This window comes from Amblyomma maculatum, chromosome 3 (assembly GCF_055883805.1).
Source record: "Amblyomma maculatum isolate TAMU_Amacu chromosome 3, ASM5588380v1, whole genome shotgun sequence".
NCBI classification, from domain to species: Eukaryota; Metazoa; Arthropoda; class Arachnida; order Ixodida; family Ixodidae; genus Amblyomma; species Amblyomma maculatum.
The window spans coordinates 123,133,138-123,145,766 of NC_139346.1; the positions used below are offsets into that span (position 1 = coordinate 123,133,138).

Here is a 12,629-nt window from a genome sequence, read left to right on the forward strand (position 1 = left end):
TGGGGTGATGGCGGTAATCTGTCGTGCACCAAACAGCCAACCGAGCTCAACCATGCACCGTTTTAGGCCTTGATTAGCACAGCACTGGTCTTTTCCCTTTTTATTTTCTCCACTCAAGTGTCAGAGCATCGCTCGTTCCATGTGACTCTTCCATCCTGCCACTGTCCATATGCGAACGACAGCAAATTTTTTTTTCTTGCCATTTTCATCTCGAAAACGGGCGACTGTTGCAGCCATTTGTGTAATAAATTTTCATTCATGCAAACCATTTTTGGCATTTTTAGAGAGGGAATAATTGGATGATTCGAACATTCAGATTGTTCAGTATGAAACATTTGTTCAAGTCACCAGGATTCAAATTACGGACTTTTACTGTATTTTTTAATGAAAAAAAAACGACTTATCGTTCTTTAACCTGAATTCAGTGTCTCTCGAGTGCTTCGCAGACAGGTGCGCTCATGCAGCTGGATGCGTTCATCCACATTTGTGCTCTTGCAGGACTGGAACCCCTGGTGCCGTGAGATCCCGTGGGTGACCTTTACGTCGCACCACCTGCGTGCCACCTCGATGGGTGGCGCGCACCACGACGTGGCGCTCTTTTCGCGTGCTCTGGCGGAGGCAATGTCGCAGCTTGACTTGTCGCAGGCTCCCCCTCAGTCGCTGGTGCGCTGCGCTCCCTGCCGCGTGCTCTATGAACCAATCGTCGTGTGCAGCTACGTGGGCGTGGCGGCTGCCTTCCACAACACCACCCAGCTGGGCTTCTTCAAGGCACGCGGCAAGGTCAGCTTCTGAGCCCCGCCTCTGTTCTCACTCTGCCGTGTCCTGCTGTGCGCTTCTGCTTGTGTGTCCTGCCATGTTGCTGCAGTGTACGCCCTGGACTTCATCTCTGACTTTGTTCGTCTGCCCGGTTGTGAGCTTTGGCTTCTTCTACATAGAGTTTAGCCAACATGAGTCAGCAGACGAAGTGTGCACTGGAGTCAGCAGACGAAGTGTGTTTTTTGGTTTGCCAAGTGTTGCAGACAGAAACAGATTGGACGGAACTTCAGGGCACTTCATGGTTTTGGAACAGGAGGAGAAGGGCATGTGGTGGAGTTATGTGGAGCGCACTGTTGGAGCGAAACGACACAGGTGATCCTTTTTTTTTGTTGATTAAGCCTGTTTGTGGACTGGAAGGCATTTACTTTAGAGAGAGAAGGGAAGACTCGCTGGTGATAGTGATTCCAAAATGTTGCAGCGAATTTATTAGTGTCCATGCAGAAGGAGGAGTCCTGGCTGAGCTTACAAGAGCAACCAAAAATGATATCGTCAACTTTGTGATTTGCGAGTAGCAGTTGCAGGAGTTGTGAGTGAGGAGGACTGTGAGGGGAAGAAAAAATGGAACTCATCAGGTTACATTTGCCGCGGAAGCACTTGCGTGGTGCAGGTTACTGGTGAGCCACGTCTTCATTTCGGGATTCTTGCAACGTGTCTTTTGATTGAGAGGTACCCCAAGCTGTTTGCCAAGCTGCGAAGGAGTTCACATGTCAGTCTCCAGCGTACACAACGTCTATCATGGCTGCTCGCTCGGCCTGTGGAGTCAACGGCAGTCCACGAGGAGTCACACTGTATAATTTGTGTGGGAACTGCATCGAACAGCTTCTCTTTGGCTGCATTGTTGACCGTTGGGCTGACTGGCATGGCAGAGAGACAAGGTTCTTTTCCTGCAACTTCTGGCTGCCCATCGCATAGGGTAAAAACGCAGGGGCATGCAGAATACAAAAGGAGCCTCAGAGTTTTGCCTCTTGCAGAGAACCAAGGAGGGATATGCCCTTGAGTGGCGCGACCATACTTGTACACTACGGCATTCAGCATGTTTCATTCACTGTGTGCGTGCTGAGCCATTTTTGAGGTTGTATGTTTTGCGCAGACTGTGAGTGAATGTGTTGGGCATGCAGGCTGTCTATGAAAGGGAAGAGACTGATGTAGGGCCTGAATTGTTCTCAGAAAACACTGGTTGCAAGAAGAAACAATAGATTTAATCTCTCTGATCTGCTCTATTGAAATCTCTGAGGATGCTTAGTGGTTAGGCTCGGTGGAAAACTGGCCTCTACATACAGTGCTGTTATAGATGGGTAGAAGGAGCTGTGTGCATAGATTGTGCTAATTTCATTTGTTGCTTTTTATTTGTGCACATTGAAAGAGTCTGCAGTGGCAGTTTTGATTGTTTAATTCTGAGCTTCAGTGATGTAATTGCTGCGAAGAACGGCAGTGCTCGCAAGAAAAAGTTCTGTGCATTTAAGCCGCTCTTATTTTCTCAGTGCTAGACCTGAGCACCTAGCTGTGTCTGCAGTTGTCTGCCGTCATGTGCGGAGCTGCGTCTCAACGAAGGTGCTGTGAGTCTCCTCCTTTGCTGAAAGAAGCAGATATCCAATATCCAACAATTGAATGAGAAAGCTAACATTTCAAGTGTCCATCTATTGCGTTGCCTTTCATGTTTCATTTTACTTTATTCGAGTGCTTTTTGTGCATATCATTTGCATTGCATCATATTATTTTAGTGTGACCTTTTGCATGCTTCGGGTTCTTTTCTTCAGACTGTCTCAAAGTGCTTGCACTGCTTTTGCAATAACTGGCCAAAGCGTGGGTCTCCTGGTTACGGATGAAAAATGCAAATTTCGTCATGCAGGATTTCAGAAACCCATGGGAGCATAATTTCAGCAACAGCTGTGGCAATCACTCTTGCAAGTTCTAAAGCAAACTGATTGCTTAATGGTGGTGTGTCATTTTTCGCACGGTTTACAACTTTTTCTTGCGCTTGGCACACTGAAAAAAGCACTGACGCTTTAGCCATGTATTTTTGTCATATTAAGAGACCCTTATGAAACGTGCTGTAGCTTGAATGTGTGGCATCATTCCGTTACAAAGGGACTTGCTGCTATCTCTTGCAAACCATCCATGCGAGATGGTTATTTGGGATGCTTCTCTTTCACTATATTACTCTTCCCTCAATAACTGCTTTGCAGCTTTAATAGACAAGCAATAGCAAGTAGTGGTGTGTATTCATGTAATGCGAGCATGACCCATTCTCCTCAGATGTACAAGGCAGGATGTGTTGTAACTTTTAATCCCTGGGGGTTGTTTTGGTCTGAAGCCTAGTTGCTTAAATAAGAGTAGAACTTTGTGGTAATTTGCTGAGATTTTCATGGGACGTGTTTAGAGCACTTATTTTATTTACTGTGTTTTAGTGACATTCGCTCGATATTGGTTCTATTCCATAACTTATCACTTGATAGCAATCGAAGGAACACAGGCCCACATAAAAGGTTATGTATCTGACCGGAAGTCAAACCTTGTTTTTGGGGGATCACGGCAAAATCAGCAAAATATTTCAGTATCTGGGAGATTTCTTTGTGCTGTTTTTCTTTTTTAATTGATGTTTACTTTTGTGGACCAAAGATCGCAGTGGTCTGATGTGGCTTTGAACGAAGTGCTAGTCACGAATCTCCGGAGATACCCCCCCCCTCTAGTCATTAGCCACAAATGAGTGACATTTGAAGCATAGTTCTCTGAGTGTTTGCATCTGGACTTTTGCAGCCTGCGCGGCTATCTGTGTGATAAACTGGTCGTGGCTGTTCTTGAAGCCAGCCTAGATCTCCTTGCTCTGCATGAAGCTGTGTGCCGAGTGGACCACGTGCGATTTGCACCTTGTCCATTGTGTCTTGCCGCTTGAGGGAACAAGAGAGCTGCCACTGTGAGCAGAACTGGGCCGCTGTCTTCTCTTGAAGGGCAGCTGGGAACATATCATGGCTCTTGCATTTGTGAGGGTTCCTGTCATGGCAAATAGAAAGTGGTCGTGGTATACTATAGCATCGTCCGTGCATTTCAAGTAGGACCTAGTTACTATGCTTCATGATCGCACCTTGCGCCTATGAATCTAGTTGGGTACCGTACGTCTCGTAATGTATTCCCAGTGTCACAAACTTCCTCAAAAAAACATTTTTTTTTCCGGCCCCCTTTATATGAAGGACTTTCAGAAACTCAATAGAAACTCTGCTACACGGCTTGGAAGCAGGCCCCCTCGGCTCTAAACTTTTGACTAAGACTGTACTTGTGAAAATGTTATCACATGAGCAACTTTCACCCGTATTGACTGATGGTGATGTCTGTTGCATGCAGATGACACACCTGAATTGGCTCGTGACGAAATGTTAGGCTCTTCAGTATAAGTAGTTTGGCAGTCAATAGACTGAGTACGTGTGATCACTACTTTGACTTCTCCACCGGAAGGGGGCTGCGATGGTATTTTTTGCCACAGCCGGGCAGATGAGGGCTGTGTGAGTTGGAAACTTTGAATGCATGGCATCAATTATATTACAGAATCAAAATAGGAACTTTTATTACATATTTTGGGCGTGGTTACATAAAGTCACTAACAAAAGAGACATCACGGCCAACAGCTGCAGAGGGAAATCGTTTACTCTGTGTAGAATAACCACAAGAATAATCACAGTGCAGCACATTGACTAGTACGGGTGAGGGAAAAGTAAATAAAGGTGCAATGGATAGTGACTTAGTTTACGCATTCATAAATATATAAGTTCGCAGCATGACATCACAACCAAAATATACTAATAAGAATGCAAATATATATTTAAAAAAAAAATTCAACAACAGTGTTGAGAACATGGTTACACTAAACGTCGTTAGTCACAGTGTTTTAAGGCCATTGCGGTTTACTTCCGTTTCGAAATGAGATGATACTCACATAGTCAGTTTTCAGAAAGGGCTGCGGCAGTGTTATTATACTTTGCAGAGATGTGGCCTTACAGGCGTTTGTCTGAGTCATTTTAGTTGTGGTGATGATGCTGATATGTTCGATTGCCTTTGATCCTGGTTGGTCTTCACTCTCTAGAAATTTTGTTGCAGAATGGCTCTTTACATGTTTAGGCTGGTGGCTAGCCTCCATGTTTTTTATGCACTGAGAGGCCAGTGCACTCTTGTTGATGTGCATGACATTATATGATTGTAGCATGATTATCTTACCCATCATTCTCGGTGATGATCCTGGTAAATAGCCACTTTCATAGGCATCGATAAATAGCAGTCTATAGAATGTTAGTTTTCTTTCTGTGTCAATAATTACAACTGCACAAAACTGCAGTTCCACAATATTTGTTGGAAATGTTTATGCCTGGAACAAGCAAGTGTTATAAAACTGTGAAAGTTTGGTGGTATTGCCAAAAAACTTGCAAGGCATATTGATTGTGATTTCTTATGCATATGTTTCACATGAAAAAAAAAAAAAAAAGACCTTGCCTGAAGTCTTTAAACGCTAGTCATTTGCAGTATGGGCATACCGAGAAATGTTTTCTGATGTCCTGCATGATCTCATGGCACTCTGTTATGCACTTTGAGTGCATCTCAAGTTGCGAGTAATTGTATTCTAATCAAATTTTGTTTCAGGGTATGAGACCGTGGGTTATGTCGGTTAAAGCAAGCTGATCATAAGTGGATATACCTTGGATGTGCAGTTAAGCGTTATTATAATTCTTTTTATTGCCTTTGTGGTGTGATTTGGCTTGCATAATGTATACTAACTATTGTGCTCCATGTCCATTTAAACCTCAGGTGCTCGAAATTCCCAGAGCCCTCCACTAAGGCGTCTCATAGCCTGAGTCGCTTCGGGATGTTAAAAACCCCATAAACCATTAACCATGTTCATTTGCATGTATCTCGAGTATAATACCAAACTTAATGGTAACTTAACTACTACAGCTTGATGGGAGGGGGGGAGGGCACAAGAAGAAGCTTGAAGGTGCTGAATTTTTCATGCAGTCTTGCCCACCTTCTCCCTGCAATATTGTAGCTTGCATTTTTGAAGTTTTGGGTTCAGCTTCAACTTGGTAAGCCAGAGTTTGTTGTCTTTCAGCATAATTCATGCCAAATTTCTTCTCTGTGATTTTCTGTCACTTGGTTCTTGGTGGTGCAAAAGAGTTTTTCATGCTTATGCATTCAGCATCCTGAATTGAAGTACAGCCAATTATGGGACTTCTATGTCTTAATGAACCATTTCGAAAGTCACACGATACTGCAATGCATTCTGGGATTTCCGAGCTCTTTTTCTGGTCCTTTGCCAGCAGTCTTTGGCTTGTTTGTGTTGTTGGTGGTGGTGGTGGTGTGCGAATGCAAGGGGTTACAGTAATTAGGTTTGTCACAAAGCTTGTGAAAACAGCTGTATGGAGACCGAAATGTGTGATTCCGAAGTTTGCGGGCAGCAGGGGCTCTGCGATTTCTTTTATTCATTTAATATTCCTCAGAGGTCTAAGGGACAGCAGGGTGGGCTAACAGAGTGGTATTTCAGATATGGATTGTCTTCAACGGCAGGTTTGAAATAATTGGACTTGACGGTTGGTGGTTACTTCAGATAGAAGACCATTCCAGTCATTGGAGGTTGCCAGGAATTGCTTGGGTTAGACTGCATTAAGGTAGGAATTGTGGGATATCCGATGAGCACGTGTGACACTGTGAGCATTGTGATTGAAGGGTTGATAAACTCTGTGACCCAAGGAAAGACTGGTGATTTTGCAACAACAGCCCGGGAGATGGAGGTTAGATTTATGGCAGAAACACTAGTATGCTTAGAGTAGTTGTAACAAATTAATCTGCCAGTACGATTCTGGACAGGTTTATGTGTGATTGATAAAGTTAGCATGGAAGGGATCAACGTGTCACATGCAAAGTGAACTTCTGGAAGTATAAGTGTTTCATAAGCAAGAAATTTTATGTTACTAATATAAGGTTAGGCCATAAGTATCTTAGAACTTGATTAATTAGCAGGATTAATGTTTTGAGACCAGATTTACAACCTTTTATAAGTGGATACCAAAGTACCTGTAGAAGTCAGCTTATATGATAGCAGTAGTGCTAAATGTGCAAGTATTATGCTGATGGTTGCGCTGATGATGGAAAGGAAAAAGGGACATTTTAATACTATTTACTGACTTTAACCGTGTTTGACGCATACGAGATCTCAAAGGATGGTTATAGTTGGATTATTGGGCATTAAATAACCCAGTCGTAAGCAAATAGTCGGACATTGGGCTTAATATAGAAAGGCAAGTTATTTATGTAGACAAGGAATAGAAATGGTTCTAAAACAGCACCCTGAGGAACACCAGACAGGACGAGAAAGGGAGGACGAGTGTGCATTAGCATGGACTAATCGATAGCGACGGTTAGGAAAGTTCGAATCCAATCCAGAACTGAGGGATGCTAATTTAGGCATGTCATTTGGAGTGTTAGACACCTGTTAGGGACTCTGTTAAACACATTTTTTGAAACCTAGTAATATGGACGCTGCCGGAATGTTGCAGTCGAGGCATGCATATAAACCTTAAAGAAAGAGAATGAGTTGCACGTCACTGGAGTCACTTTTACGAAAGCAGTGGTGGTTTTTGGTGGGTGGAAGACATGCCCACTTTCTGACAAAGTAAATGGGGTGGATGAGAGCAGAAAAGAAAGGCATGTGGAGAGAAGGATGGTCCAAAAGTCGTAATGGGTGAATCAATGCCATTTATGCCCAGGACTTGCAGGAATAATAGTACTGATAGTTGTCATGCAGGCAAACTGGTAGACGAGATAAAATTCTAAGAATGCTTTGCATTGTTGCGTGACTTCCTAAAAAAAGGCTGACTGGTTAGCAGCTAAGCGTCCCAACGAAACTTGAAAGCAGGCTGGTTGGTGGACCAGTCATTTGTTTTTAAGCTTAGTGAAATGACAGTAGTAAAAATGTGGGGCTATGCTATCCGCAGCACTGGAGAATGTCCCTGTTTATGCCATGTTTTTGATGTGGCTTTGTTTTATTCACTAACCATTCCATTTACAAGAAAATATGTGACACACGATGCATGCTGTTGGTTTCACCAGTGCAGGTAGGGAGCATATCCACATTTGCACCTTTTTTCGTCAATGCATTTTAAGTGTAACACATTTTTATGCAGTCTGTATGCCACTTTCTGTGTATTTACTGTCATTATGTTCTCTTGGCTTTTGGGTAGCTAATGTCCAAACGTGTCTTTTTATGTACCTGCAGTATATGCATCTTGTATGTGAGGCATTGCAAGGTTCCAGTACTGACATCTTTTTCTCTTTGTCTCCAGTTTACTCTACAAAGGCAGTGTTTTTGCACTGTCCTAAGTTTTATTTTTCTTGGCATCAAACCATTATAAAAGAGCATAGACTCATCGTTTTTGTTATTTGTTTTCTTCCATGTGATTATGCATAAAACATTGCTATGCATGCATCACTGCATGGTATTCATCTACGACCGCTGATACTTTGTGCTCGAATTTCTCATTTCACCGTGTGCTACGTGTTGTTGTCAACACATGCTGAAGAACACCAGGCGAAGTAAACTAGTGGATCTCGCCACTGCATCGTCCTTCATAGCCAACATGTCCACTCTGGATGTTAAATTCCACAGTTTACAAAAAGAAAGTATCTCTAGCACTCAGCATGTTTAGATCGCAGTACATGTCATGGGTTCAGATCTAACCGGTGTGTGGCATGCGACTTTTTTTTCTGCTTTCTAATCGATTAGCTCCATGCTTAAATCATTATCTCGCATTGATCAACACCAGAAACAAAGCCCCTATGCTTTCGTTGGTGTGAGTGGCCGTTAGCTCCCATCACATAAGAAACTTCATTTTTCCCTACATTTGCTTGCAGCACTGCTTAAGGGTTTGTATCCATAGCAGTTCTACAAACAGACCGTTGTTTACATTTAATGCATAGTTGTATAGAGCTGTCATGGTCCATTTGAGCGGTGCATTTTAAAACCACTCATTTCCTCATATGCAATATCTGGCTAGGCAAAAGTTGTGCCTATTCGTTCAGCATGTCATATTTTATGCTCGATTGCAAGAAACTCAAATGATCGCTTTAAGGAAAGGACAGAACGTCAGCACCTTATTTGTTTCCAGTCTCTTGTGCTTTTGATGTGTGTTGCTGCAGTGCAGAGTTAACGGTAATTTAGTGATGTTGGACACATGTCTTCTAGTATTGCTGTGATGACAGAATGGATTTTTGGGAGTGCTGACCCAGCTCGAGGTGTAAACGTCAAACGTGCCAGTGTTATTTGCTGTTGATTTTGTTTTCTTTCTTATCACATATCGTTGCTATATCAGAAAGGCAAAGAAATGGGCATAAAAAACATTTAGAGTATTTTGGCACAGCGGGTACTTACCAGTGAAAGTAGTTACTAGTAGCTACAGGTACCTGCTGTACCTGCTCAATGGCAGGTGCATGGTTCCCTCTTGGCCATGGTGCATGCTTCTTCAGGTATCTCCATTAAAGTTAATTTAATGCAACTCAACGAGAGTGAACTAGAATATTAATGGTGCATAACATGAGTCTGTACATTGTGTTGGGTTATTCTCTCCCTGCCTCTTTTGTTATCAACATGGCAGAGGGCTGCTTCATGGGATTTTCTGTGATGTATGAAACGGGCCAAGTTTGCAAGAGTGTAGCACCGTGTAAAGTTGCCTGCTATACTTCATCATGTGTGTGCTCACTCAAGAGAAACGTGCTGCCGGATCTCCTCACAGCCTTTTTCTCCGAGCCACCTGCATCATGTAATCTTTCACTGCAGACTCTACACCTCCTTGCTTCTTGGAAAAGCCAAGAGCACTTATCATTTTGCTCCCTTCACTGCATTTGTTTTGTTACTGAGTTGCTGTTGTATATCGTAGCGTGTTATGCGAGTAGATGTTTTTACAAGTGTCCCTTCTAGTCTCCGTTTTCATGGTACCAATACTAGTCACTGTTTGCCCTGCCTAGGTGACTGCATTGCAATGAGCCGATGGAGTACGAGCACATGTCTGTTGGTATAGAACCCTGGGTTCATAAGCCTAGTCGACGTTCAGGAAGCTCGAGTGTTGTGCGCTTCGTTTGCGACTAGCTTATATATTATTCGTCTCGATATCAAAAAGGGGGCTGTTGATTTGTGTGCCCCTTCTGCATGCTACCGATGGTGAGGTATACACATTCAATCCATAGATAGCGTCTGTGTGGCCTAGGAGTCCTTGGTCTGCTTTTTCCGATAGAAAAACGAGTGTGTTAGTTGGCTCACCTTTAAACAAACCAGGAAAGGGGTCACAGTTAAGGTGCACGATACCTGGCAATGCTTTCTGTAAGGTGGCTTATACTACCTTTTTTGTTTGTTTGAACTGATCTGCAACAGGATTAATGTAAAAAAATAAAATAGATTTGCAGCATCATTAAGCATTACGACATAATCAGCTCAGTTCCTGTAGTGTTGTTGTAAGAGTACTTTGGTTCTTTTTTTGACGTTGTGGATACAACAAGGCTTTCAGGTTCTTGGCGATGCCTTTTTTTACTCGCTGTTATATGTGCTTTTACCAAATGTAGGTGCTTTTTTTTTTTCTTGCTAGCTTTTACAGTCTCTCAATGTCGTTGCTGGCACTTGCCACATTCCTTGTTCAGATATCTCGGTGGCATATTGTCTTGGCTGATGTGTTGTGGGGTATATATCATACATCAGGAACACGAATGCCTTAAACTCGGTACCCTTATGGCTGGCCTAGTGTGCAGCCTTTTTTTCCAGTGCCTGCATGCGTATGCATTCCCGCAAGTCCCCAGCTGCCGAGCACATATCTCAATAATTGAATCAAATAATTTAACGAATCGTTGCCTCTACTTGTATGGGCATGCAGGAGTGTTGTGGTTCTCACTTGTTGTTCCTTCCTCTATTGTTTACATTATACTTGAAGAAGAATAAAGTTATTTTGAATGGACCATGACACGTGGTTGATGTATGATGCATCTCTTTTTTCCTTGTACATGAGTCGTACTGCTTTCTGATGTTGCATTACTAGGCGCTCACGTTAAGTTGGCCATTTACTAGGCTGGGTCACTAAACATATTAATGTGAGCACGAGAGTGGTACCACTGCAGTGTGCTTCACTTAGTGAATTGAAATCAGTTGAAGTTGATTTAACAAACGCGTGGGGTGAATGTTAGTCATGATAAAGAGGGCCATGTACAGATGTCAACGATAGTCGATGCCATGCTTGCACTGAGAACTGCGAGGCATTCCAAAGGAAGTAAGAAGTAAGCCATAGTAGAAGAGTGGCTTTAGCTTCGAGCTTCTGATCCCAACATTGCAGAATAAAATCCAGGCACCATTAGTAAAGACCTTTAGTTTAGCGCTACCGCTTACCACTAACGCCTACCGTTACCACACGAGCGTCAGCACGCATACGCAGATCACCCCGAGCGTGATAGATGGCACCACATCCCTGTCAAATTTCAGCGGACTCTGCACGCAGGGACCAATCAGCACATGTGCTGACGGCGTGCGGTAGCAGTAGCGGCAGCGGTAAACTAAAAGTCTCTAGTGTCATTTGGATGTAGTAGAGTAGAAAGTGCATTTTACTCTGCAATATTAATGTGCTCTAGAACAGCCCATGCAGTCGACATTAATACACACTATTTAGGTAGTTTATGTGGTTTGACATCCCAAAGCGACTCAGGCTAGGAGAGATACCGTAGTAAAGGGATTAGGAAATTTCAACAGCTTGGTGCGCTTTTAACATGCACTGACATCGCATAGCACAGGGGCGCTTGGCTTTTAACCTTCATCAAAGAGTGGCCGCCATGACCAGGCTTCGATCCTGCAATCTCGGGTATAGCAGTCGAGTGCCCTAACCACTGTACCACTGCAGCAGGGCTAATCCAGACTGTTACGCTATCGCTTTCCTGGTAACCCCATTACAGCTTCATATTGTAGCCTCGCATGCTGTCCCCTAGGTGTTCTGCACTACCTTAATCAAAACGGAAAGAACAATCACATATTCGGAGAATAACGGTGTTATTTGTAGTCATGGCAATAAATCCAGCTGAAAACATCAAAACTATCAGAGGCCCAACTGCGTAGGCTAAACGAATTAGTTGGATGGTTCCTTGTCACATTAGAAATCTAGAGAAGGCTTTAACCAGATTCACACGAATGCTTTGTCTGGCTTGGTAGGAAATGTGAGTAAAATATGATATGCTGGCAAGGTTCTTGTCTCCTGTCAGTTCAGCTTCAAGGGCTGGAACTCCACACTGTTTGGACGTGCCTTTCATACAAGCCCTCCTTGGCCCTGTTGCCTCTACCCTTATTTGTGCTCGCAACCCGCAGCTGTAGGCTTCCTCAATGCAGACATCCAGTAAAGAAACACTACTGAGGCTCCTTATGCATAGCTGAGATGCCTCCCAGGAACAAACGCTTAAAAGCACTGAACGAGAGGATCAGAGTCTAGCAAAATAGTCGAATGCATCTGCCTTAGCTCTGATTGGCTGCGGTGTTTCGCACAGGTAATTCAAACTTGGTCCAAGCATAGCGGCGGCTCCAATATGCGTGTTTCTTCGACGACTCTTTCAAGTTCACCTGCCAACAGAGCGTGATGGAGCCTATGACTGAACATTGGCTGACCTCTCATGGTGCTTTCACAGGCACACAAAAAGACATAGGAGCGGATTTGAACACTGGTACTTGAGAAGCTGAGCGTCTTAACTACTGAGCTACTGCGGCTGGTGCTTTCACTCATTATAAGAATGCTTGCATAGGATAACATCTGGTGCTATAG

The 12,629-nt window shown here is 43.5% G+C and overlaps 1 protein-coding gene across 2 annotated transcripts in view; it reads left to right on the forward strand.

The window, feature by feature from the left end:
* LOC146195919 (tumor protein p63-regulated gene 1-like protein) overlaps positions 1 to 11,030 on the forward strand; it is a 34,618-nt gene extending 23,588 nt beyond the window's left edge. The window contains exon 7 of one of the 2 annotated variants that reach the window (XM_084597960.1): positions 499 to 11,030. In XM_084597960.1, coding sequence (XP_084454086.1) covers positions 499 to 792 — 294 coding nt within the window. In that variant the 3' untranslated portion in view covers positions 793 to 11,030. The remainder of the gene's footprint in view (positions 1 to 498) is intronic. The other variant, XM_084597959.1, reaches the window with a different exon arrangement.
* The last annotated feature ends 1,599 nt before the right edge of the window (positions 11,031 to 12,629 follow it).